Source organism: Gobio gobio (assembly GCF_949357685.1).
Source record: "Gobio gobio genome assembly, chromosome: 10".
Classification (NCBI taxonomy): Eukaryota; Metazoa; Chordata; class Actinopteri; order Cypriniformes; family Gobionidae; genus Gobio; species Gobio gobio.
Genome location: NC_137116.1, coordinates 6,649,431 through 6,673,840, shown reverse-complemented (window position 1 = coordinate 6,673,840; position 24,410 = coordinate 6,649,431). Strand labels below are relative to the sequence as shown.

Here is a 24,410-nt window from a genome sequence, read left to right as displayed (position 1 = left end):
AATGTTCTCGAAACATTAGCATTAAAACATTATATATATACATTGCTTTTTTCCCTAAATGTTTTAGTTGGACGATCATCTGGCATGTTTTTAATGCTACAATTTGCCCCTTTTCACATTTCCGGGTTTCTCAGAAGCGGAAGTCGTCATAGTTGGGTAAACTTTTATAGCGCGGTTACATTAAATATATTTTTTGTGTTTCCATTTGCTCAAATAGCAAAAGAAAAACTCCACAACAGGGTTTTCACAATTTTCAAAAAGGAAAAAGTCAGAAGAGAGAAAGATGTCAAGTTGACCGTTACTCCTCACAGCCACTGTAGGGCGTTTTCACACCTGAAAGTCTGCACCAAGGTCCGAACCGAAGTTCATGTTTTGATACATTTTATACATTCGGTTAGTTTTGGTTTGGTTTCACATTGCAATTATGTGAGCGGACTAAAGAACTTTACATGACGCACTTGCGTCCACTCGTCATCATCTATGTGGGCTGCATCTGGACATTGATTGGTTTGTAAACGGACGTGCGTCTGACGTCAGCGTCTTTGACAAGAATGAATGAACGGACGCATATTGTTGCCACTGTTGAACAGTGCGCATTGCTTGACTATTTTTTATTCGTTACGTTTAAAAGTGGACATTTCAAGCTTTATATACACATATTTCTCATGTTTGTGAGACAAGTAGCTACTGAGTTTCGATTTATTTGAAACGCGCTCCAGTTGATGTGTAAAGCATGTGATCGCTCCCGCGATTATTGTCTGCTATAGACTATTTGCTTCTTATTTATTAAATCCAGGCAATTATCTGATTAAACGTTGATTAAAATTAAGATATAATTTATACAAAACGAAATTCACATTAAAGAAAGGCTTTCTAAGCAAAATCATAAAAAATTTCGTTCAAAATCATTTCTGACTTTCTGTCTTCTGACATATTGCGCATCTTTTCACTTTTCATAATCAATGTAGCCTAGATTGAATTTAAAAATAACATTATAATATTTAAACATAAACAGGAACTTCCTGTAAATGGTCTGAAAGTACGACTACGAACCATACAGAAAATGCTTTCACACCAGAAACGAACCGAACCTTTGACCTCTTTTCGTCGGACCAAATTTCGTCTGTTTAGTCCGGACCGTGGTACGGGGGAGGTTTCACACCTGTAATTTTGGTTAGGACCAAACTGAAAAGTCCGAAAATCCGGACCAAACAAGGTAGGTGTGAAAGAGCCCTTAGAAACGCATGATGACGTCTTAGCTTGATTGGGCGGAGCTTTTATTATGCCATAGTCGCCGCTTCCGCTCATGTGTATGTGGAGTAACGCAGTGCTGTTCTACTGCCTGCAGTGATGAGGTGCAGGTGATAACGAAGTGCATACAGGTGAGAATCAAAGAGGGTGCTGGGAAGTGTAGTGCAGACATGGTGGATCTGTGACAGACGGCTGCTCACACTTGTTCACACTGCAGTGAGCTAGATCGATGGTACTCGCGGCAAATCAAGAAAACCAGATTTAATCAATAAGACTAATTATGTTGAGCTGTATAACAATAATTAGTTTTCTGTCGATGAATGATCCAAACAGTTGCTCACCTGTCTAATAAAACACACATATTAAAGCGCCTTTGGTGTTTCCATGGTTTCTACAAAAATAAAACCGGAAATTGAAGGTAATGCGGGTGTATGATGTCATTAGGCGACAGTCTGTGTCCTGGTTAAAATTGCTTATTTCTCTGGATTTAAACACTCTTGGAAACATTTGAGATGAAATGAAAGCACACAAGCAACATTGTTCTAGTGTTTTTTGGAAAATCTTACATATTGTACCTTTAACTCGTTAGGTTTAACTTTTTTTATATATGCAAAGGTAATAGGCTAATACAAAGCATATTGTTATAAATTTTAACTTCGCAGGTCTGTGAAAAGGGTCCGTTCAAATAATGTAATAAAATGGAATGTTTCTTTAACGGTCGCGTTAGCAAGAAAACGTTTTTAAAATATTTTAAAAATCGGGTCGTTTTGAACATTAAGATTTATAACGTTTTCATGACATAATGGGAACGTTAGCAAAACATTTACGAACATATTTTTGTTAGCTAATGAGTCTTGCAAACGCCAGAAAATCTAGTTTGTGTAGGCTAATCATTTTGTCGTTTGTAATTACGCTGCTATTTCTATTCAAATTACTTATAGCCTACATTTCATTTAAACTGCAATGCATAACATTAAACGTGTCATGATATATTATGTCTAAAATCGACTTGTTTATGTCTTCATAAGTGAGTCACAGATGACAGTGGAGATGTGTGCTGAAGAAGATTGGCTCAATTTGGTGCCCATCACTCCGGCTGGGAGGGACTTTAATGCGCTCTTGTTTAGTTCTCAATGGATGCCAAAATCAGCCACGACACGCGATCAGATGTAAAACGGAGGACGTTTTCTGATGCGCATCGGACATAAACGCGTGCGAACGGCAGAATATGAGTGGAACGTCGTGAATGAGACTGTATTTACTGCCTCGGGTCGCTATGAAGACGTGTGAGCAGGACTGTGTTTAGTCAGATGAATCCAGATGTGCTGAATGGCCTGACAGAGCATCATCTCTGTTTATAAACACACATCCGTTCATATAAAGGAATCACACGGGTGGATAGATGCACCCTTTCCAGTGGTGCAACGGTAAGATCACCTTTATCCTTCCTGGAATACTGTGTGGGATTTTATAGGCTACAATATTAAAACACAATAAAATATGTGAGGTTGAGGGTAGACTGGTGGGTTTATATACACAAACAATAGATTCTGCTAAATGGGTCAATGACAAAGGATGTCTGAGATGATGAGGAGAAATCCTTTAAAAATCTAGCTTGAAACGCACGTGCCAGATCTTAGAAATGTTATATTGCTATCCATATTGTTTTCATACATTTTGAAAAACGTTTATTCCTCATTTTCTACAAAAAAGTTGTTGTTTCCCAAAAGAGTTATTGAGTAAAATGTGAAGTGGTGTAATACTTTCTTTGTACACTGAATACACTGCACAGTGTAAGTTTCAAACATATTTTTCAAGTAGCCTATTATTTTTTTTGCAACTATAATATAACCCTATGTTTGAGCCACAAATATCTAATAGTTAATAATAATAGCCTATATGAAGTTTTCATAGGGTTTAGTCATTTGACCTGAGCAAAAAGCGTAATTTCACCACAAATTAATTGACTAAAATACATGTTTGAGCTGTTTTAACTGAAAGCAACTTCCACTGAAATATCTTAAAATATGTCAGTGTCATTGTTTTGTCTCAAGATGCACACCAATAATGTTTTTTTCTTTCTTTCTAAGGCACGTTTATAAAAGCTTCTTAAATGTCCTAATTGAACTAAAGCCTAATCCTGGCTTAATCTAAGTATTTTATCGTAATTATGTAAAACCAGGCCATCATTTTCTTGTCACATTACAAAAAATGGCTTCCTGCTTGTTAGTTGCACCACACTGACTTTGATTTGGTGGACAAAATTAATATTGATAAATTGTGATTTATATATGGTATATTATTTTAAATAAATGAACAAAATACATTTATAATAATTTTTAAGTAATAATATTAATTCAGAAATTGAAAACGTTTATTAGTTTACAGGTAGGCTGTTGTATTATATTTGCATTTGTATTTTTTAATAACTTAATAGATTTAGGTCAAATCGTTGACCAGATCTTTTTTCACTTAAAGGGGTCATGAACTGAGAAATCAAATTTTCCTTGAGCTTTTGAGGTCATCATACTATAAGAATATCCTGCAATTTTCAGAACTGAAAACTTCCTTGTTAGTCCAAAAACTGCTTTTATTGTAATCAAGCCCCGAGAACGACTCATTAGGTGAAAGACCAAGATCAATGCCTACTTCATCATTGCAACGTTGGGCCCGCCCACTGGTGTGTTAGTGAGATGATGAGGAGAGAAGAGTGATGCAGGATCACTGCACTAAAAATAACATTACCTTCCAAAGGACCCTAATGCTAAGAATGTGCTTATTTATTTTCAAGAATGTGAATGTCTCAGTTGAGTATTATTTATTTGTATTCGGTTCATTTCACTGTGGATTTGGTAAATCAGTCGCAATTTCGGCGCAGGATTTGCAAACAGACTTTTACGATATGGACTCGACAGTAATGCCACAAGTAACCGTGTTAATTCTAACGCTCCCTTTACAATCATTGAAGCTGTCAATCAAACACGGGAGTTTTGACTCGCGCCAAAACTCCCGTTATAATCAACAAATCTCTTATTTACATTGTGTTCGCACTGTTAGTTATGATGAAAGTAGTGGGCGTTTACACTGAAGTCTCACAGCAGCCAATCACAGCAGTGGGCGTGTACACTGAAGTCTCACAGCAGCCAATCACAGCAGTGGGCGTTTACATTGAAGTCTCACAGCAGACAGAGAGTGTTCAAATCAGAGGCAAAAATCAGGGTAGGAATACTCTTTATTTCTAAATGATGACAATTTTGATGTAAAAATCATACTAACACTATAAGTGCACCCCAGGAAACATTATAAAACAATGCAGTTCATGACCCCTTTAATACATATGTTCATTGTTGTCACTCTCCAACTGTCATATACACATACTGGTTAAAAGAGCATATATACATCACACCCAATTTTAATGCAGAGTCATGAAGCTTTTGACACTTATAGGGACAGTCAGCCTGATAGAATGATATTTGAGTAGATTATTTATATTTTCCCAATACAGGGGTGTGGCATTCATCTGATCGCTCTTTTAGATCTGATACAGACCTACTTCTCATTCTGTCTAGAATGTTGAGATTAATTGAGGGCTGCTGAATATATTTCGATTACACCCTTGTTTCATATTTATAGGTCATTCCATATTTGTCTTGAAAGCACTTCACAGACGAGAGCCCTCTAATCTCGTAGGGTTGTTAATATTTCATGCACATTTTCAGATTGCTTTTTTGTTAAAGCCCCGCTGTTGTGAAAATCAAGCTATAATGTTGTTTATATGTGGAGTTTTTTATATGCTTTAAGACAAACCATGTGCAAATTTCACAGTCAACACTATTGCAGAGTATTTACTGCTTAAAACTGCAGTGAACCAAAAATGTGGTTTGAAACCACCCGTTTCCCACCGTCACAAACATGTGAAACCCCCCCCCCCCCCCCCCCACAATGTTCAAGACATGGTTACGGCCTTGACGCGGCTTTATAAACGCGGCACTCAAGTTAAAAAAAAAAACATTAAAAAAAAAAAAACATGTCTCTAGACCTGCATATAAACGCGTCCTGTGTGAATGGCCCTAAACTGATTAAAAGATAAACAGCGCATTTTTATTTCAGTGCTGTTATTAAACAGTCAGCTTGCCTCGTACATTCAGTTTACAGCATCAACAGCAAGCCAAAGAGGACAAGGTTTCAACTGAACTATGCATTTGCATTTTAAACACTCATTATGTTCTAGCTCTGTCCATGCAATAAATGCACGTTCTTAAATGAGAGCGTTTTTTAAGCTAATTTCAACTTGGCATGAATACAAAATCAAATCAGAGATGCATATTAATATTTACAAGATACATATTCACGAATACAACTCCTTGTAATTACCTTAAAGGTGAACTATGTAAAAACATTTCAGTAAAATATCCAGAAACCCAGAAAAGAGACGAGTCCTCCTCTGAGCTCCCAGCCTCTGCTTCCTCAATGGAAGACGTGACGGCGGGATTCAGGAGATCCTCGAAGTATTCCTTCCACCGTCCGACAACATCCCCAGTCAAGGTCAACAGCCGCCCATCGCCACTGTAAACAGCGTTGGTAGGGCACTGCTTCCCCCTCCTGAGGCGCCGGACGGTTTGCCAGAATCTCTTCGAGGCCAGCCGATAGTCTTTTTCCATGGCCTCACCGAACTCCTCCCCGGCCCGAGTTTTTGCCTCCACGACCACCCGGACTGCAGTCCGCTTAGCCTGCCGGTACATGTCAGCTGCCTCAGGAGTCCCACAAGCCAACCAGGCCCGATAGGACTCCTTCTTCAGCTTGACGGCATCCCTTACTTCCGGTGTCCACCACCGGGTTCGGGGATTGCCGCCTCGACAGGCACCGGAGACCTTGCGTCCACAGCTCCGAGCAGCCGCTTTGACAATGGAGGTGGAGAACATGGTCCACTCGGACTCAATATCTCCAGCCTCCCTCGGGATCCGGTCGAAGCTCTGCCGGAGGCAGGAGTTGAAGATCTCTCTGACAGGAGACTCGGCCAAACGTTCCCAGCAGACCCTCACAGTACGTTTGGGTCTACCGAGTCTATCCAGCTTCCTCCCCCGCCATCGGATCCAACTCACCACCAGGTGGTGATCAGTTGACAGCTCCGCCCCTCTCTTCACCCGAGTGTCCAAGACATACGGCCGCAGATCAGATGAAACGACCACAAAGTCGATCATTGACCTACGACCTAGGGTGTCCTGGTGCCATGTGCACTGATGGACACCCTTATGCTTGAACATGGTGTTCGTTATGGACAAACTGTAACTAGCACATAAGTCCAATAACTGAACACCACTCGGGTTCAGATCAGGGGGGCCGTTCCTCCCAATCACGCCCCTCCAGGTTTCACTGTCATTGCCCACGTGGGCGTTGAAGTCCCCCAGTAGAACGACGGAGTCCCCAGTCGGAGCACTCTCCAGCACCCCTCCCAGAGACCCCAAGAAGGTCGGGTACTCTGCACTGCCGTTCGGCCCGTAGGCACACACAACAGTGAGAGACCTATCCCCGAGCCGAAGCCGCAGGGAAACGACCCTCTCGTTCACCGGGGTAAACTCCAACACATGGCAGCAGAGCTGGGGGGCTATAAGCAAACCCACACCAGCCCGCCACCTCTCACCATGGGCAACTCCAGAGTGGTAAAGAGTCCATCCCCTCTCGAGGAGTGTGGTTCCAGAGCCCAAGCCATGCGTGGAGGTGATTCCGACTATCTCTAGTCGGAACCTCTCAACCTCACGCACAAGCTCAGGCTCTTTCCCCGCCAGCGAGGTGACATTCCATGTCCCAAGAGCCAGTTTCCGTGTCCAGGGATCGGGTCGTCTAGGCCCCCGCCTTCGACTGCTGCCCGATTCGCTTTGCACCGGCCCCTTACGGTCCCTCCCGTGAGTGGTGGGCCCACGGGAAGGTGTCCCCACGTCGCTCCTTCGGGCTGAGCCCGGCCGGACCCCGTGGGGGAAGGCCCGGCCACCAGGCGCTCGCATACGAGCCCCAGCCCCAACTTACATAGTGATGACGATTTCAAAACCTCATGAAGCTTCGAAGCGTTATGAATCAGTGAGCCGAATCATGATTCGGATCGCGTGTCAAACCGCCAAAGTGCTGAAATTTGGCGATCCAAACTGCTCATTCGACTCACTGATTCATAACGCTTCGAAGCTTCATGAGGCCGTGTTTTGAAATCGTCATCACTATATAGGTCGTTATTTAGGGTTTTTTTGCGCACAAAAACTATTCTCGCCGATTCATAAAGTTATTTTAGAACCACTGTAGTGAGATGGACTTTGTAACGACGTCTTTAGTACCTTTTAAGGGTCTTGAGAGTGAACCGTGCCATTGTGCCAATGGAGGCCTTTCAGGGCCATCAGAATTCAACTAAAATATCTTCATTTGTGTTCCAAAGACGAACGGAGGTCTTACGGGTGTCGAACGACATGAGGGTAAGTAATTAATGACAGAATTTTCATTTTTGGGTGAACTAACCCTTTAATAAACAAAAAAATACTGCAAATTTCTGGTGTTATTTTTGTGATTGTTTGGGGCATTCTACAGTTCTCATCAAAACTTTCAACACAGAGCCCACCTCAGATTGTTTTAATCAATGCATAAATTGTAAAAAAACAAATGAACACTATCAGTTCCTAAATTCTGATTGGGTGGGCAAGGCAAACGTTTGGGTGGGCTCAGCCCACCCCTGCCATTGCCTAGAACCGACCCCGCTGTCTGACTCTGAGACGGTGAACAGGAACATGTTTGTGTAACATTAGCAACACATTATTAGCTGTTTGATAACCTAATCAAGCCAAATACTGTTTCACGAGTTCACACTTACAAATAAGTCAGATAGAAAGAATGGTATGCGTATTTGGCGTGCTGTCCGAGGAGAGGGCTCCGAGCTCGGTATTTGGCCCGAACCCAGAGTACTCCCCCCGTATGTCTGGTTTAGGAAGTAACCAGGTGAGTGTGAGGAAGATGGGGTGGTGGAGGGATGCTGCAAAACTTGTCGAGAAACATTGGTGAGTTGACTGGGTATTTATATGATCCTCCACTTGTGCTGATTGGGTAGACATGTTGATTACTGATTGCTGACAGCTGGTTGGAATGACATGATGATTAGATAGATCATTTGAACGTGCTCCTCCCGAACTTTGTTACTGAAACATCATTTCACGAGTTCACACTTACAAATAAGTCAGATAGAAAGAATGGTATGCGTATTTGGCGTGCTGTCCGAGGAGAGGGCTCCGAGCTCGGTATTTGGCCCGAACCCAGAGTACTCCCCCCAAAAATTGCAACTAACATGGGACAGCAGCCGGTAAATGATGTTGATACCCCCCAAAAGTTGCAGAGCATGAAACTGATGCTGTGCCAATCGAAGGTGAGGGTAAGTCACTGGATCGGGAAGTCTTGTCATCGTCTGAGGTTTTGATGGTCGTGGTATCAGAAAGTGAACCTCGTTGGTAGTCAGCTGGGGATGGAGATAGCACCGCTGCGGCAGTGGCAACGAACTCCTTCCTTTCCAACTTGTTTTCAAACTGTCTAATAAGCTGGTTGTATGGAAAATTTTGCTCCTGCCAGAGCAAAAGAGATGACTCTTCTGTGGCAGTGGAGCGAGTTTGAATGGAGTAACCGAGCTCCTGCGGGAGCGGATTTGACGACACTGCTGCGGCAGTGGAGACAAGTCATTTTTCACTTGCTTTCCAACAATCAAATGAGCCAGTTGTATGGAGAATTGAGCTCCAGCCTGAGCAAAAGAGATGACTCTTCTGTGGCAGTGGAGCGAGTTTGGATGGAATAACGGAGCTCCTGCGGGAGCGGAGGAGTTGACGACACTGCTGCGGCAGTGGAGACGAGCCGTTTCCAACTTGCTTTCCAACTATCCAGTGAGCCAGCTGTACGTGGAATCGGGCTCCTGCGGGAGCGGAAAAGATGACACTGCTGTGGCAGTGGAGCGAGTTTGGAATGGAGTAACAGAGCTCCTGCGGGAGCGGAGTTGATGACACTGCTGCGGCAGTGGAGCGAATTTGGAATGGAGTAACGGAGCTCCTGCGGGAGCGGAGTTGATGACACTGCTGCGGCAGTGGAGCGAATTTGGAATGGAGTAACAGAGCTCCTGCGGGAGCGGAGTTGATGACACTGCTGCGGCAGTGGAGCGAGTTTGGAATGGAGTAACGGAGCTCCTGCGGGAGCGGAGTTGATGACACTGCTGCGGCAGTGGAGACGAGCTGTTTCAAAGTTGCTTTCCAACTATCCAGTGAGCCAGTTGTACGGGGAATTGGGCTCCTGCGGGAGCGGAAAAGATGACACTGCTGCGGCAGTAGAGGCAAGTTGAACGGAAATGGAAACGGAACTGTTGCGGCAGTGAAGACCTTTTGGGCAGAGAACTGGGCTTTGTTAGAATGAAAGAGATGACACTGCTTTGGCAGTAAAACCGGTTGGATGGAGAAACTGAGCTTCTGTTGGAGCGAAATTGATAACACTGCTGCGGCAGTGACGGCTCCAGCGGGAGCGACTGGGGAGATGCTGCCCGGGGCAGTGAAAGTATGATCGTTTCCCTTATTGGATTGATGATGTTGAAATGAAGCAGATGCGGAGATCCTGTAGGTTTGGCTGTATGGAAACAGATTTAGCTGATTAGAGTCAGTTGGGCTTCTTTGATGTGGAAGCGATTAGAACGAATGTAGCTCTTGAAAGCTTCTGACGACCAGCGACCGAGTGCTTGGATCTGATGCTGGGAGAGGCCTTTTTTAGCGGCTGTGGTTGCTGCACCTATGCGGAACGAATGGCTAGAAAAGTGGTCTGCTGGGATGCCGGATTGAATCAGTATGGACTTGAGGTGTTTTTGGAACCAAAAACGTGTGACAGGGCGGTTGGAATCGTCTGTGAAGAGTGGGTCAGAAGGGAATTTAGTCTGCAAGCTTCTGAAATGTAGGTAAGCTAAAAGGGATTGGTACGGCTGGATTGGTGATGGGAGGTTGAAAATGTAAATGAAATGGCCTTTTTTCATTTGATCCGTCTTACTTTGTTTGATGAAATAAGACATGGTTTCGTCATCTAGCACTGATAGATCAGAAATTGTAGGATGGACCTTTGGGTTGAAGGTGGACGTGATGGTGAGTTCTGAGCTTCTGAGAAAACCGAAGAAGGCCAAAATGAACATTGCATCCAGGGTGCGGGAGGTATTGGTGGAGTGGTAGCCTCGGCGGAGGGTGGAGATACATTTAGTGAGTATATCTAGAGTTATTGGTTGTCTGGCGTCTGGGTGGGTGGGTTGGGTTTTTTGGATGCCTTTGATGAGCATGGATGTTTGTGAATTGGCTATTTCTGAAGAGGGCAGACCAAAAATGAGTTTGTGAAAAAATTGAATTCCGCTTAGATAACCCTTGATGGAGCTGGCTTGGAGGTTCTTAATACTGTTGAGATGAGATATGAATGAAGTGATGGTAAGCAAAGAAAAATCAGGGAAATTCAGGTTGTATGTGGAGTGGAAAGACTTGAAACACTTCCATGCAGTTAAGTAAGATTGGAGGGTTCTGGGGGAAACGGCTTGAAGAATGGAATTCAGAGAGGCGTCAAGGAGGGGTTTCAATGGGTGGTTTATGGGAACATCAGCTCTGAATAGTGAGGTACTGGGGTTGGGAATGGGTCCGCCTCTGGTGCTAACAGCCTGAATTTCTGGAAAGCAAAACGAGAGAGAGAGTCAGCTATTTGATTTTTGGACCCAGGAATATGTTTTGCAATTATGATGAATTGGTCACAGGCTGAAATCCAAATGAGGCGTCTCAGGAGAGGCATTAGTGCGGGGGAATGTGAACGTCCTTTGTTAATGCAATGCACGGTTGCTTCGTTGTCACAGTGCACTAAAATGCTGTTCGTGGACCATTCTTTACCCCACAGGAAGGCTGCTACGACTAAAGGATACAACTCGAACAGTGCTGAGGATGTTAGTGACTGTGGTGAGTCTGACAGCTGGGTGGGCCATGTGGATGCGAACCAACGGCCTTGGTAAAATCCCCCAAAACCAATGGAGGGAGCTGCGTCGGTAAACAGTTGAATATCCACAGGGAGAGAAACCAGATTATTATAGAAAAAAGACAGCCCATTCCATTGTTTAAGGAAAGTTATCCATAAACTGAGCTCGTTGCAGCACAAACTAGTTAGGGAGATTTGGTCCTCTAGCGCGTGAACTGAAGATGCGAGGGAGAGGAGATGTGAGATGAAAGGGCGGCCTTGCGGAATGATGCGCATCGCAAAGTTTAAGTGGCCGAGCAGGGATAGTAGCTCACGTTTGGAACAGTTTGGACTGTCTAGGAGGGTGGATGCGACCAGAATTATCCTGTCGATTTTTTCCTTGGGAAGTGAGGCCTGGAAGTTAACTGTATCCAAGTTAATGCCCAAAAATTCGATGGACGTGGCTGGGCCCATGGTTTTGTCTTGGGCGATTGGAATCCCGAGCTCAGCGAAGACCTTTTGGACTGTGAGAAGATGTGCAGCCGGGATGGAGCCTGGTGGTGAGATGATTAGGAAATCATCAAGCAAGTGAATTATGTAGGGAATTGAGTAGTTGTTGGAAAGAATCCAACAGATAGCTTCTGATAGCATGTCAAAAATCTTGGGGCTACTTTTGCAGCCAAAAGTTAAACGTACAGAAAAGTAAAATTTTCCGTGCCAACGTACGCCGAATAAATGCCATGAATCTGGGTGGATTGGCATCACTTTAAATGCGGAAGTGATGTCGACTTTGGCGAGCCAAGCGCCGCGACCCGCATCTTGAATCAAGGTTATAGCTTGATCGATGTTGTGGTAATTGAGAGAGAATTCTTCAAGCGAGATTAGGCTGTTTATGCTTGGAAACGGAGAGTTGTGAGGGGCTGAGAGATCGATAATTAAGCGTTTTTTGCCTGAAAACTTCCTGGTGGCCACTCCGATAGGGCTGATGCGGAAACACTCGAAAGGGGGAGTGTTAAAGGGTCCGATCATGAAGCCGGATTCGATTTCTTTATTGATTAGAATATCAACTGTATCAGGCTCAGCGAGAGCGGACTGGAGATTGTCACATATGATACTTTGAGTTGGGAGGCTTTCCACGCCGGGTTTGAAACCGTGCTCGAGACCAGACAGTAAATAGTCAGTAAAGTTAGTGTTAGGGTGGTGAGACAATTCAGTAGACAAACGGGAAAAATTCACGGGAGTCGACAGGTAATTTTTTTGAATCTTTATTTACGCCTCTTTTTACAGGGCATATTGTGCGGGCATGAGCGCCGCCACAATAGCTGCAAATGTGCATGAAACGACAACGTTGTCGTGAGCATCGTCCCGAGTTGAAGTTGTTGCAAACTTGACTGCTGGATGAAAAGGTGTTTCTTCTTTTGGAATCGATGGAAGAGTCGTTGAAATTGATGTTTGCTGGCCGCGGGACATAACTGGTAGATTTTACTTGTGGTGAATCCGTGCTGGGGGAATTTGAAGGGTTAATCAAAGGACAAGCTGTGGTGGAGTGAGAAACAGATCTGCAAACCGCGCAGGAAATGTTACGGCAGCCTAGGAACACTCTGTTGTGTAATTCTGTGTCTAAAGCGCCCCAGTAAGGACACTGGTTCCACTGAGCTATACGGACGGCGCATTTTGCTGAGAACAGCTTATGATAAGTATAAAAATGGGTCCCTCCATACGATAACGCAAGCTCTGCAATTATCGCGAGATAGTCGTTTAATTCTCGTCTCCTGTGGGGGAGTGCAGCGCAAATTATTTCGCTGCAAATTCAGAGAATGAAAGAATGCGGGATGAATTATGTGCTGGGTTTTTGAGAGTGACTGCAAAATCACCACAGTCGATTTGACGATCTGAAACTGAGGGAGGGAGTAAAGAAAGAAGGGAAGATAAATCGATATCCGCACCTGTGAGGATCTGTGCTCTGATGTTGCTGGCAACAGGGGGAGGTTCCAAGGCTGTAGCATTCGGCGGGATGGGCATTGGTGTCGCAGAAAATAAGGTAAAAGGAGAACGAGTTTGGGGAAAAGTGTTAGGAGGAAGGAAAGCTGGAGCTGAGGCCGCTTGCGGAGGCAACCTCTCGCTTAGGTCGGCCCCCGGCAGAGGAGGAACGGGAAAAGTGGGAAAAGAGCCAAGTTGGGGAGGAAAAAAAGGCAACTGGGCCTGCACCGCTAGCGGAGGCAGCCTCGCGCTAAATTTTTGCGCTGCTGGCGGAATCATACTCACGCTGAAAGGACAGCCTGGGGAAAAGGAAGCTGGCATTGTGAGCTGTGGTGCAACGCTGGAAAAGGCTGCGGCCTGTAGCTCGGCGGAGCAGAGAGACGAGTTGGGCTGGGTGGCGGCGGCGGCAGCGGTGGCAGTGGCGGCGGGATCTGGGGCGCGGCCCAGGCTAGCTGAAGGCCTGCTGCAGCGGACTGGCGCTCGAGGAAGGACCGGTCCTGCGAGGGACGGAGAGGGTGTTTTATGAGACCGTGAGTTTGGAGCCTTGTGATTTCTTGACCTGTTGGCGGTTCTGGAAAGTGGAGTGGATTTTGGAGATGGAGAAGCTGCTTGGAGAGACACGTACAGGTTGTATAGTTGAGATTTATTCATTCTTCTAGAAAAATGCACGTCAGCGCTGATTAGCGCTTGCCTTAACCCCAACACGGTCCATTTTTCTATTGCTGGAATCGTAGGTTGTGCTGAAGCGTAGGAGGAAGCTGGAGATGATGGATGTCTTGATGGTGGAGGCGATGGCAAGCCTCGGCGTCTCGGGGTACGGGAGGCGGCGCGGCTGGGCCGACGGCCGCGTTGTGTTGCTGGAGGTTTGGGTGCTGTGTCCTGTTGAGTCGGGGTGCTCCTTGCATCGGTGGGATGCTGTAGGGGATCCTGGGCAACAAGAGAATCGTCATCGGACGGATAAAGTTCTATCTCAGACATTGTAACGGATGGTAAGGACCAAATGCTGCAAAACTTGTCGAGAAACATTGGTGAGTTGACTGGGTATTTATATGATCCTCCACTTGTGCTGATTGGGTAGACATGTTGATTACTGATTGCTGACAGCTGGTTGGAATGACATGATGATTAGATAGATCATTTGAACGTGCTCCTCCCGAACTTTGTTACTGAAACATCATTATGTGTCTGACGTTGTAAAGAGCGACACATAAAACGGCATCACCATTCTGATACACTGACTTGTAGACGAGCCTGTATAATTAATTCTTCCTCTTCTTCAGAATCAGTTTCTGGTTCAAACATACACTATATTGCCAAAAGTATTGGGACACCCCTCCAAATCATTGAATTCAGGTGTTCCAATCACTTCCATGGCCACAGGTGTGTAAAATCAAGTACCTAGGCATGCAGACGCTTCTACACACATTTGTGAATGAATGTGTCGCTCTCAGGAGCTCAGTGAATTCAAGCGTGGTACCGTGATAGGCTGCCACCTGTGCAATAAGTCCATTCGTGAAATTTCCTCACTACTAAATATTCCACGGCCAACTGTTAGTGGTATTATATCAAAGTGGAGCAATTGGGAACAACAGCAACTCATAGAAAAATCACAGAGCGGGGTCAGCGCATGCTGAGGCGCACAGTGCACAGAAGTCACCAACTTTCAAGTCAATAGCTACAGACCTCCAAACTTCATGTGGCCTTCAGATTAGCTCAAGAACAGTGTGTAGCGAGCTTAATGGAATGGTTTTCCATGGCCGAGCAGCTGCATCCAAGCCTTACATCACCAAGTGCAATGCAAAGCGTGGGATGCAGTGGTGTAAAGCACTGTGCCACTGGACTCTAGAGCAGTGGAGATGCGTTTTCTGGAGTGACCAATCACGCTTCTCTGTCTGGCAATCCAAGAATGGCACTGACTGCCTTATGCCAAGTATAGGTAAAGGGGGGATTATGGTGTGGGGTTGTTTTTCAGGGGTTGGGCTTGGCACCTTAGTTCCAGTGAAAATAACTCTTAATGCTTCAGCATACCAAGACATTTTGGACAATTTCATGCTCCCAACTTTGTGGGAACAGTTTGGGGATGACCCCTTCCTGTTCCAACATGACTGCGCACCAGTGCACAAAGCAAGGTCCATAAAGACATGGATGAGCGTGTTTGGTGTGGAGGAACTTGACTGGTCTGCACAGAGTCTTGACCTCAACCTGATAGAACACCTTTGGGATGAATTAGAGCGGAGACTGCGAGCCAGGCCTTCTCGTCAAACATCAGTGCCTGACCTCACAAATGTGCTTCTAGAAGAATGGCCAAAAATTCCCATAAACACACTCTAAACCTTGTGGAAAGCCTTCCCAGAAGAGTTGAAGCTGTTATAGCTGCAAAGGGTGGGCCAACTCCATATCAAACCCGACGGATTAAGAATGGGATGTCATTAAAGTTCATGTGCATGTAAAGGCTGTCATCCCAAAACTTTTGGCAATATAGATTAGATTAGATTAAACTTTATTGTCATTACACAAGTACAAGTACAAGGCAACGAAATGCAGTTTAGGTCTAACCAGAAGTGCAATAGCAGCAAGTGCAGGATATACAACGTTTGCATAAGTGCAGGACATGGATATGTACTGAATATATATAAATATATCTATAAATAGAGAGATGGTTATTACTATAAACAGAATTTACAGGTGAATATGTACAGTGAATAATATACAGATGGTTAATACTATAAACATAATTTACAGGTGGATATGTACTATGAATATAATATAATATACAGATGGCTATTACTATAAACAGAATTTTACAGATAGAGGTATACAATGATATGTTAGGCTAAAATGAGGAATATGGCAGTGGATTAAGGTAGTGCAATAAATTATGGACCGAAGCTATCCGAAAAAAAGTGTAAAAGTGCAGTGGAAATGATTGCATATTACAGTTAGAAGTATGGTGCAAAATACAAATGTAAACAGTTGGTACTGTAAATAACAGTCGGCAGTGCAAATGAGCATAATCCAGTTACGGTATGGTAGTGCAAAATGCATAAGTAAACAGTTGTTACTGTAATAAACAGTCGGTAGTGCAAATAACAAAGTGAAGGTGGATGTGAGGTATGAGAGTTATCAGTATATGAGGGGAGTGGATCAACGGGGGTTTGAGTTCAGTAAGGAGACAGCTCTGGGGAAAAAACTGTTCTTTAGTCTGCTGGTCCTGGTCCGGTGGATCCTGAAACGCCTGCCGGAGGGCAGGAGAGAAAACAGTCTGTGGGCTGGGTGAGAGGAGTCCTTGAGGATGCTGCGAGCTCGATGCAGGCAGCATTTCCTCTGGATGTGCTCGATGGCAGGTAGTGGAGTCCCTGTGATGCGCTGGGCAGTTTTCACCACCCGCTGCAGTGCCTTGCGCTCCGCAACAGAGCAGCTCCCATACCACACTGCCACACAGTCTGTCAGGATGCTTTCTATTGCGCAGCGATAGAAGTTCACCAGGATAGCCGAGGAGAGCTGATTCTTCCTCAGTGTCCTCAGGAAGAAGAGGCGCTGGTGAGCCGTCTTGACCAGGCTGGAGGTGTTGGTCGTCCACGACATGTCCGCCGAGATGTAGATCCCCAGGAACTTGAAACTGGAGACACGTTCAACAGCCATTCCATTGATATGGATGGTGTCGTGTGTGCCTCTTGACTCCTTCCTGAAGTCCACGATGAGCTCCTTCGTTTTGGTGGTGTTGAGGAGCAAGTTATTTTCGGTGCACCATGTGGCCAGGTGCTGGATCTCCTCCCTATAGGCAGTCTCATCGTTGTTGCTGATGAGACCAATCACCGTAGTGTCGTCCGCAAACTTGACGATAGAATTAGATCCATACACAGGCTTGCAGTCGGCGGTGAAGAGGGAGTAGAGAAACGGGCTTAGCACACAGCCCTGTGGTACACCAGTGTTAAGAGTGATGGATGTGGAGCAGGTGAATCCTGAACGAACATTCTGGGGTCTGTCAGTTAGGAAGTCCAAAATCCAGTTGCACATCGAGGTATTGATGCCCAGGTCTCCAAGTTTGGCTATTAACTTGGTTGGGATGACAGTGTTGAATGCTGAGCTGAAGTCAACAAAGTGTTCTTATTGTCCAGGTGAGTGAGCACAGAGTGCAGTGCCATGGAAACGGCATCCTCTGTGCTCCTATTGCTGCGGTAGGCAAACTGGTGTGAGTCCAATGTGGATGGTAGAGAGTCTTTTAGGCAAGGCAAGGCAAGGCAAGGCAAGTTTATTTGTATAGCACATTTCATACACAGTGGCAATTCAAAGTGCTTTACACAGAAATGAAATAAAAATATTACAGTTATAATAGGAATTTAAAGAAATAAAAAATAAAGAAAATATTGAAAGATAAAAATAAAGAGTATAATTAAAAATAAAAATAAAAACAGGGTTAAATTTAAGCATATAAATTAAAATGCAAGCAGTTCGGACAAAGCACGTACAGTGGCACAGTGCTCATTCAGTAAATGCACAGCTGAACAGATGTGTTTTGAGTCTGGATTTGAAAGTGGCTACTGTTGGAGCACATCTGATCTGTTCAGGAAGCTGGTTCCAGCTACGGCTGGCATAATAGCTAAAAGCAGACTCTCCTTGCTTTGAGTGAACCCTTGGTATTTCTAATTGACTTGATCCTGATGATCTGAGTGATCTGTTGGGTTTGTATTTAATCAGCATATCTGCAATGTATTGAGGTCCTAGGTCATTGAGTGATTTATATACAAGTAATAGCACTTTAAAATCGATCCTAAATGTAACTGGAAGCCAGTGTAAAGATCTGAGGACTGGTGTGATATGGTCATATTTTCTGGTTCGGCTCAGGATCCTGGCAGCAGCGTTCTGTATGAGCTGCAGCTGTCTAATGGTCTTTTTGGGAAGGCCGGTGAGAAGACCATTACAATAATCCACCCTGCTGGTGATAAAAGCATGAACGAGTTTCTCTAAGTCTTGCCTGGAAACAAAGCATCTAATTCTTGATATATTTTTGAGATGATAGTAAGCGGATTTAGTTATTGCTTTGACATGACTATTGAAACTCAGGTCTGACTCCAAAATCACACCAAGATTCCTGACTTGATTTTTTGATTTCAGGCCTTTAGACTCAAGATATGCATTCACCTTGAGAATTTCATCTTTGTTTCCAAATGTAGTAATTTCAGTTTTGTCTTTGTTTAACTGAAGAAAGTTTTGGCACATCCAACTGTTAACTTCATCAATGCATTTACATAGAGAGTCAATGGGGCTGTAGTCATTAGGTGATAGGGCTAAGTAGATCTGGGTGTCGTCAGCATAGCTGTGGTAAGCCATTTTGTTATTTTTCATTATTTGGCTCAGTGGCAGCATGTAGCTCAATAGCGGTGTCCGGTATTCCGCCGTTTAGCCAGGTTTCCGTGAAGATTAGGACGTTACAGTTCAAAAGTTTCTTGCTGTGTGTGATGCTGAGTCGAATCTCCTCCATTTTGTTCACTAGCGACCGTACATTGGCAAGGAAAATACTGGGTAAAGAGAGCCAATGTGAGGTTAGCCTTAGCTTTAGCCTTAGCTTAGCTCTCAGACCTCCGCATTTCCCCCGCCTTTGTTTACGATCTCGGCGCCGCCTGCGAGCACTTCCACCCGGCCGGGGAGAGTGCATAGCCTCGGGTGTCCTAGCGATCTCAGGAAGATTGTCCATATAACTGTCGGAAATTCGCAAACCAATATCCAAAATCTCACCACGGGTGTACGATGTTAACGCACAACTATTCTGAACGAACAGACCCGAGATGAGCAGGAAAAATACTGCAAAATTGCAGAATCTGGAGAGACCCAGAGCCTCGCGAACTACTCGCGCCGCCATCTTGGATCACAAAAAAAAACATTTTATATATATATATATATAGTGTATATGGCTGAATTAAACCAGTATTTCCACTTGCCATCATGTATCGTTTACTACAGTAAAGTTGACAGAGTGGATCAGGTATTTTGAGCTGGTTTGAGTGAGTGGAGGCGGTACTCATTTAAATATTCATGAATCCGCATATACTAAATGAACCAAGGGTGTAGAGTTACATTCAAGCTATATTAAGGCATGAATAAATTATTTTCACAGGAACATAAATTTAAACATTTCATTTTGGTGATCAAAGATGCATTTAAAGGGATACAATTATTGACTACAGGGGGACTTTTATGTAAGAAAGTCGGCATTTCATTATTACACACTCAAATGTAGCCTGTTTTCAACATGAATAATTTAGTTTCCACAGAAGAAAGAATGTAATAAAAAAATGGTAAATAATGATAGAAATTCTTTTAATAGCAATTAAGCATTCATGTAAAGGTAAATACTTGTACTTGCATGATAACAGTAAACAATAATATTAATCTATTTAGAAAAATGCTGCTTTTTGATATCATAAGTCCCGTTTCCACCAAAATTACCCAGAACAATTTGTACCAGCAACTTTTTTTACAGGAACTTTTTTCCCCCAGACCTGCTGCTGTCTGCGTTTCCACTGCGGTCTAAAGTACCGTGAAGATTAGGCAAATTAGTCCAGAGACGTAGGACTGCGCGCGGCTGCTCCTATGGTTAGATGGTGGTCCAGTGGGTTAAACCATGGAACTGATACGCAGAAGGTTGCTGGTTCGATCCCAGCGGTCACCACCAGTGTGTCCTTGAGCAATGCACTTTACCATGTTGCTCCAGGGGGATTGTCCCTGTAATAAGGGCACTGTAAGTCGCTTTGGATAAAAGCGTCTGCCAAATGCATAAATGTAAATGTAAAATGTAAATCCTCCCAGTCAGCCACGGGCAATAATAATTTTTGTGCGATACTGCAACAATAACAAGTATGGAGGAGATACAAGCAGTGCTGCTTTTGCTGGTTATGTATTGGTTTACTAAATATGAAATTAACAAAATGGCGGAAAATAGACGAGCACTGATACTAAAGCGTATTCTGAATGTTCGTAAAGCTAGATTTAAAAAAAGACAACGCATGTTATTATCAACTATTACGGACATTGACCGTGAGATTGCTGAGACAACGCGTGCGATCGGACAGAAAGAGCAACACTGATATTTACTGAACGCAGAACGAACCTCGCAAAAGACTTTTAAAAATGCTGGTTGAAATAAATGCTGCGTCAGCTCAACCAATCAGCATGTTCAGCGCCCAAGTCCCACCCCTGAAAGTTCCTGAACTTTGAAAAAGTACTACCTTCCGAGCAGGGCCGGATTAACAATTTCCTGTGCCCTGGGCAACAAGACTCAAGGGCCCCCCCTGCCCCTGCCCCTGCCCCAAAGCAACAATCGCAAAGTCGCTATCACCAAGAGCATATAGCCTATACTTCTATACTAACAAATCAGGCTTCTGCAATGCTCAGTGGCGATGTATGTAATAGCCTCAGCATAAAATGCATTCAAGAGACAGAACACTAATGATGCACTAATGTTTAACATAACTTTTTACAATGAATCTTTCACAGAACTTGGTGGCTGCTACAGAGTAATTATTAAATGTTTCAATATAGCCAATCAATTATATTTTGACTGCAACAGTGAAATAAAGCAGACCGCTATTGAAGCCTTAACTTAAAACCAGAGATTTTTTATTTCTAAAATGCTACAATGTGAAATTGTGGCTATTTTTGGAATATGTTTCACAATGTTGACTAATTTCAATTCATTTTCTCTTTTAAATTTTCTTTTAGCGCTCCTATTTAAATTTCAGACAGTGTTGACTGATTGGGTCGACGATTTCAAGCCAAAAAGCTCACTAAAACCCACCCTATTCAAGAAATAGACGCCCAAAATTTGAACTGCCAAAATAATGTTATATAATTTTATTGCCATGTCAATCAAGGCTGATTAGCACCATTGTATCTCCTTAAAACCAAATAATGTCAAAATAAAATTAAAATAAAAAACATTTCTCAGGAAAATGGATCAAAACAGGGCATTCAAAAACAGTCATGCATGACTAAAATGTCCAAGTGGAAACTGTCAAAATCACGAAATTAACCAATGATTTTAACCCATGGAAAAACACATGCATCATTTAAGTGCAAAAAGTGCCCAATATAATCGGAATAAACAATGTAATTAGCAGGCATTACGAACACTTTACTGCACACACCACAGCCAAAATGTGTCATTCACTGATACTGTACAATAAAAAATTAACAACAATAATGCGTTTACCTTTGTGTTTAACTTCAGATAGAACTACAGTAACGTTATGTCTTTCGTGAAGTACAATATTTATAGAACATAACGCAGAACTTAACACAGTCAAAATGGATTCATCGTTTATTCAAACCTCTTTCAGCAGCTGTTGGGACGAGTACAGCGCAGTCTAGACGCTTTAAAAGGTGCAGATGTCCTGGTCAGACCAGTGTGCACACCATGATGGACAGGAGTCATACTATTTCAATTCAATCATTCAACCGTGCTCTTTGAGTTAGTTATATGTAAGAGTCTTTGAGTCACAGGTGTAATCCACGTTTTGAGAGTTGGGTCACTCTCCCACTCATTACTGTAGATAACTTACATATTTATGCCACTTTGGCATAGCGATCATTTGATATCCAGCTACAATTTCGCGCTGAAAACCTGTCATGAATGAGCGCGAGTCGCGACTCCCTGCTTATCGCTGATTGGCTGAAAGTGCGTGCTCGTCGGCGACGTCAACACCAACGCCAGCTGACTCTACGTCATAGAGAAGGGGGATGTGGGCCGGTGTGTGTCATGATGCAAACTTGAGTTTATTATTAACCAATTAGACTATAAAATGTAGATGTTTGAAAACAACCAAACTGACCCCAAACCAGGCCAAATTTTGTCCACCCGCCTCAACAGCTGATTTCAGAGCTTCAAGTCACGTGATTCGGCGTGACAGCTCGTCCTCTCGCTGCGCAGCAGCGCAAGAAGCTACAGACACTGTTTTTGACGTGATTTAACATAATATTTTGATCGAACGGGTTGCAAAAATCTGCATATTATTAGGAAAGTGAGGATTGCGTTTATAACGTGATCTAACATAATATTTGACAGTGCCCAGGGCCCCTTATGTCCTGTGCCCCTGGGCAAGTGACCAGTTGCCCTAATGGTTAATCCGGCCCTGCTTCCGAGCAGGGACTTTCGGAAGGGGAAATATTTACCCGGAACTTCATTTAGACCCTGGTTCCTGCGGTCGAAACACACCGAGTACCACCCCTAAATTCCTAGTTCCTGGGGAAAGTTCCTGTGGTGGAAACGTGGCTATACAGGAAGCAGCCATCTTTTTCACACAATCTTTTTCACAAAAAAGTGCGCCTCGCAATACAGGAGGTCAGCAGAGCTGGGTTGATTACTTATAAATCGTAATCGGTTACTGATTGCAAATTACATAGCAAAAATTCTAGTCAGTAACGTAATCCATTACATTACATATTTAAGGTAACATAATCTGACTACTTTTGGATTACTTTTAGATTACTTTTGACCTAACTTGCTTATCACATTGATAATCTTATATAAAAATATAAAGAGAAAGAAAATACATTCCATTCTTTGTCATTAAATATTGCATTACATCAGACTAGGATAATATTTTTTTAAAGGAAAATGTAAAAAATAAAAAGTAGAAGTAGGGAGAATCAATGAATTATGAATATTTGACTGCCAATGTGAGAATAACATGTAATCATGTAATCAATAAAAAAGTAACTGTAGTCTGATTACAAGTATTTTAAAACGTAATATAATCTAATTACAAGTACTTTTTGTAATCTGATTGCATAATCCAGATTACATGTAATCAGTTACCCAGATCTGCAGGTCAGCAAAGATCTCCGCTGGCTCATGGTGTGTTTAAGGATCTGGTTTGCATACACAAAAAAAGCAGTTTAAATCCCAAGTGCCGCTGAGAGACTCGCTCACCCTGAGGTTGCTCCTGCGCGACCGCCTCCACAGACGCCTTTCTCTAGTGTTTTCCCACTGAAGCAAATGTGTCTGTTAAATGACAAGCAACTAGTGACCTAGTTTTGCTTGTAAATTTTTACGCTTATGTACGTCTGTTCCACACACTCCCTCATTTTACCTCCTGGATTATTTTTTGAGCAAGTATATAACCAGGCAGTGTTCAAAATGATCCCCTTACTTTACCCCGATTCACAACGGTAAACTTGTAATAATGGGTTATAATTTAAGTGGTACCGCAGGAAATTCGAGCATGTCTTTGTGTCATTCTGTCTCGTCTGTATACATAAAGAAGGAGTCCAGCTAGTAGTAGTAGTAGTTGCGAGGATGCTGCAGGTGGCGGATCATTTATAGTCTTTTCTCGCAGCAGCTGGAATAATTAAACGTATCATTTTGATGGCGGATTGTAATCCAGAAAGGTCCAAACGACAATCATCAGTGACAACTGGAGATTCACCTGTAGTCAAAAGCAAAAGATTAGACTGGACAGAAATTTAAATCAACAGGTAATGCTAATACACACTAAATACGCGTAGTCACGCAATGCTGATGTTGTTAACATTAACAATTCGAGAACAAAGTATAACAATAATAATATTTTTTACGGTTTGCTGTGATGTGAGCTAATCGATCGTTAGATTTAATCACCGTTGGTAGCGCAATTTATTGTAATGCTTTTTTCCTCAGTTGGTCAGAACAAAAGTGGCAGACATGTTACTTGTTCAGATGACATTTCCTGGTGAAAATTCTTATTTTGGTCATACTTCCATGACGTAGAACCTGTGATTCTGAAGTACAGTATCCACACCGGTGTGGTGAATGAATGACAGCCACACAAACTCATCAAAACATTAGATTCATCCGCGATGCGGAGCCGTGCCGATGCACAACCCACATAAAGATGATAATTCCACAAATAAATGCAATTGCAGGTTTCAAACAGAGATGGCGACAAAGAGGCAAAACTTATGGACTGCAGCTTTAAGTATGTTAAAAACGACTGCTATTATAATATGGCTGAAATAAAAGGCCACTTAAGTGTACTTAAAGGGATAGTTCACCCAAAAATGAAAATTCTGTCATCATTTACTCACCCTCAAGTTTTTTCAGCGGTTTGAATCGCCAAATTTCAGCAGTTTGACGGTTTGACACGCGATCCAAATCACCATTCGGCTCAGTGATTCATAACGCTTCGAAGCTTCATGATGCTTTGTTTTGAAATCGTCATCATTATGTAAGTCGT

At 43.3% G+C, this 24,410-nt stretch overlaps 1 protein-coding gene across 1 annotated transcript in view; it reads left to right on the top strand.

The window, feature by feature from the left end:
• Positions 1 to 2,546: 2,546 nt before the first annotated feature.
• rnf122 (ring finger protein 122) overlaps positions 2,547 to 24,410 on the top strand; it is a gene marked incomplete at its 3' end in the record, with an annotated part of 40,269 nt that continues 18,405 nt past the window's right edge. Inside the window, exon 1 of the mRNA XM_079827880.1 lies at positions 2,547 to 2,678. Coding sequence (XP_079684006.1) covers positions 2,654 to 2,678 — 25 coding nt within the window. The 5' untranslated portion in view covers positions 2,547 to 2,653. The remainder of the gene's footprint in view (positions 2,679 to 24,410) is intronic.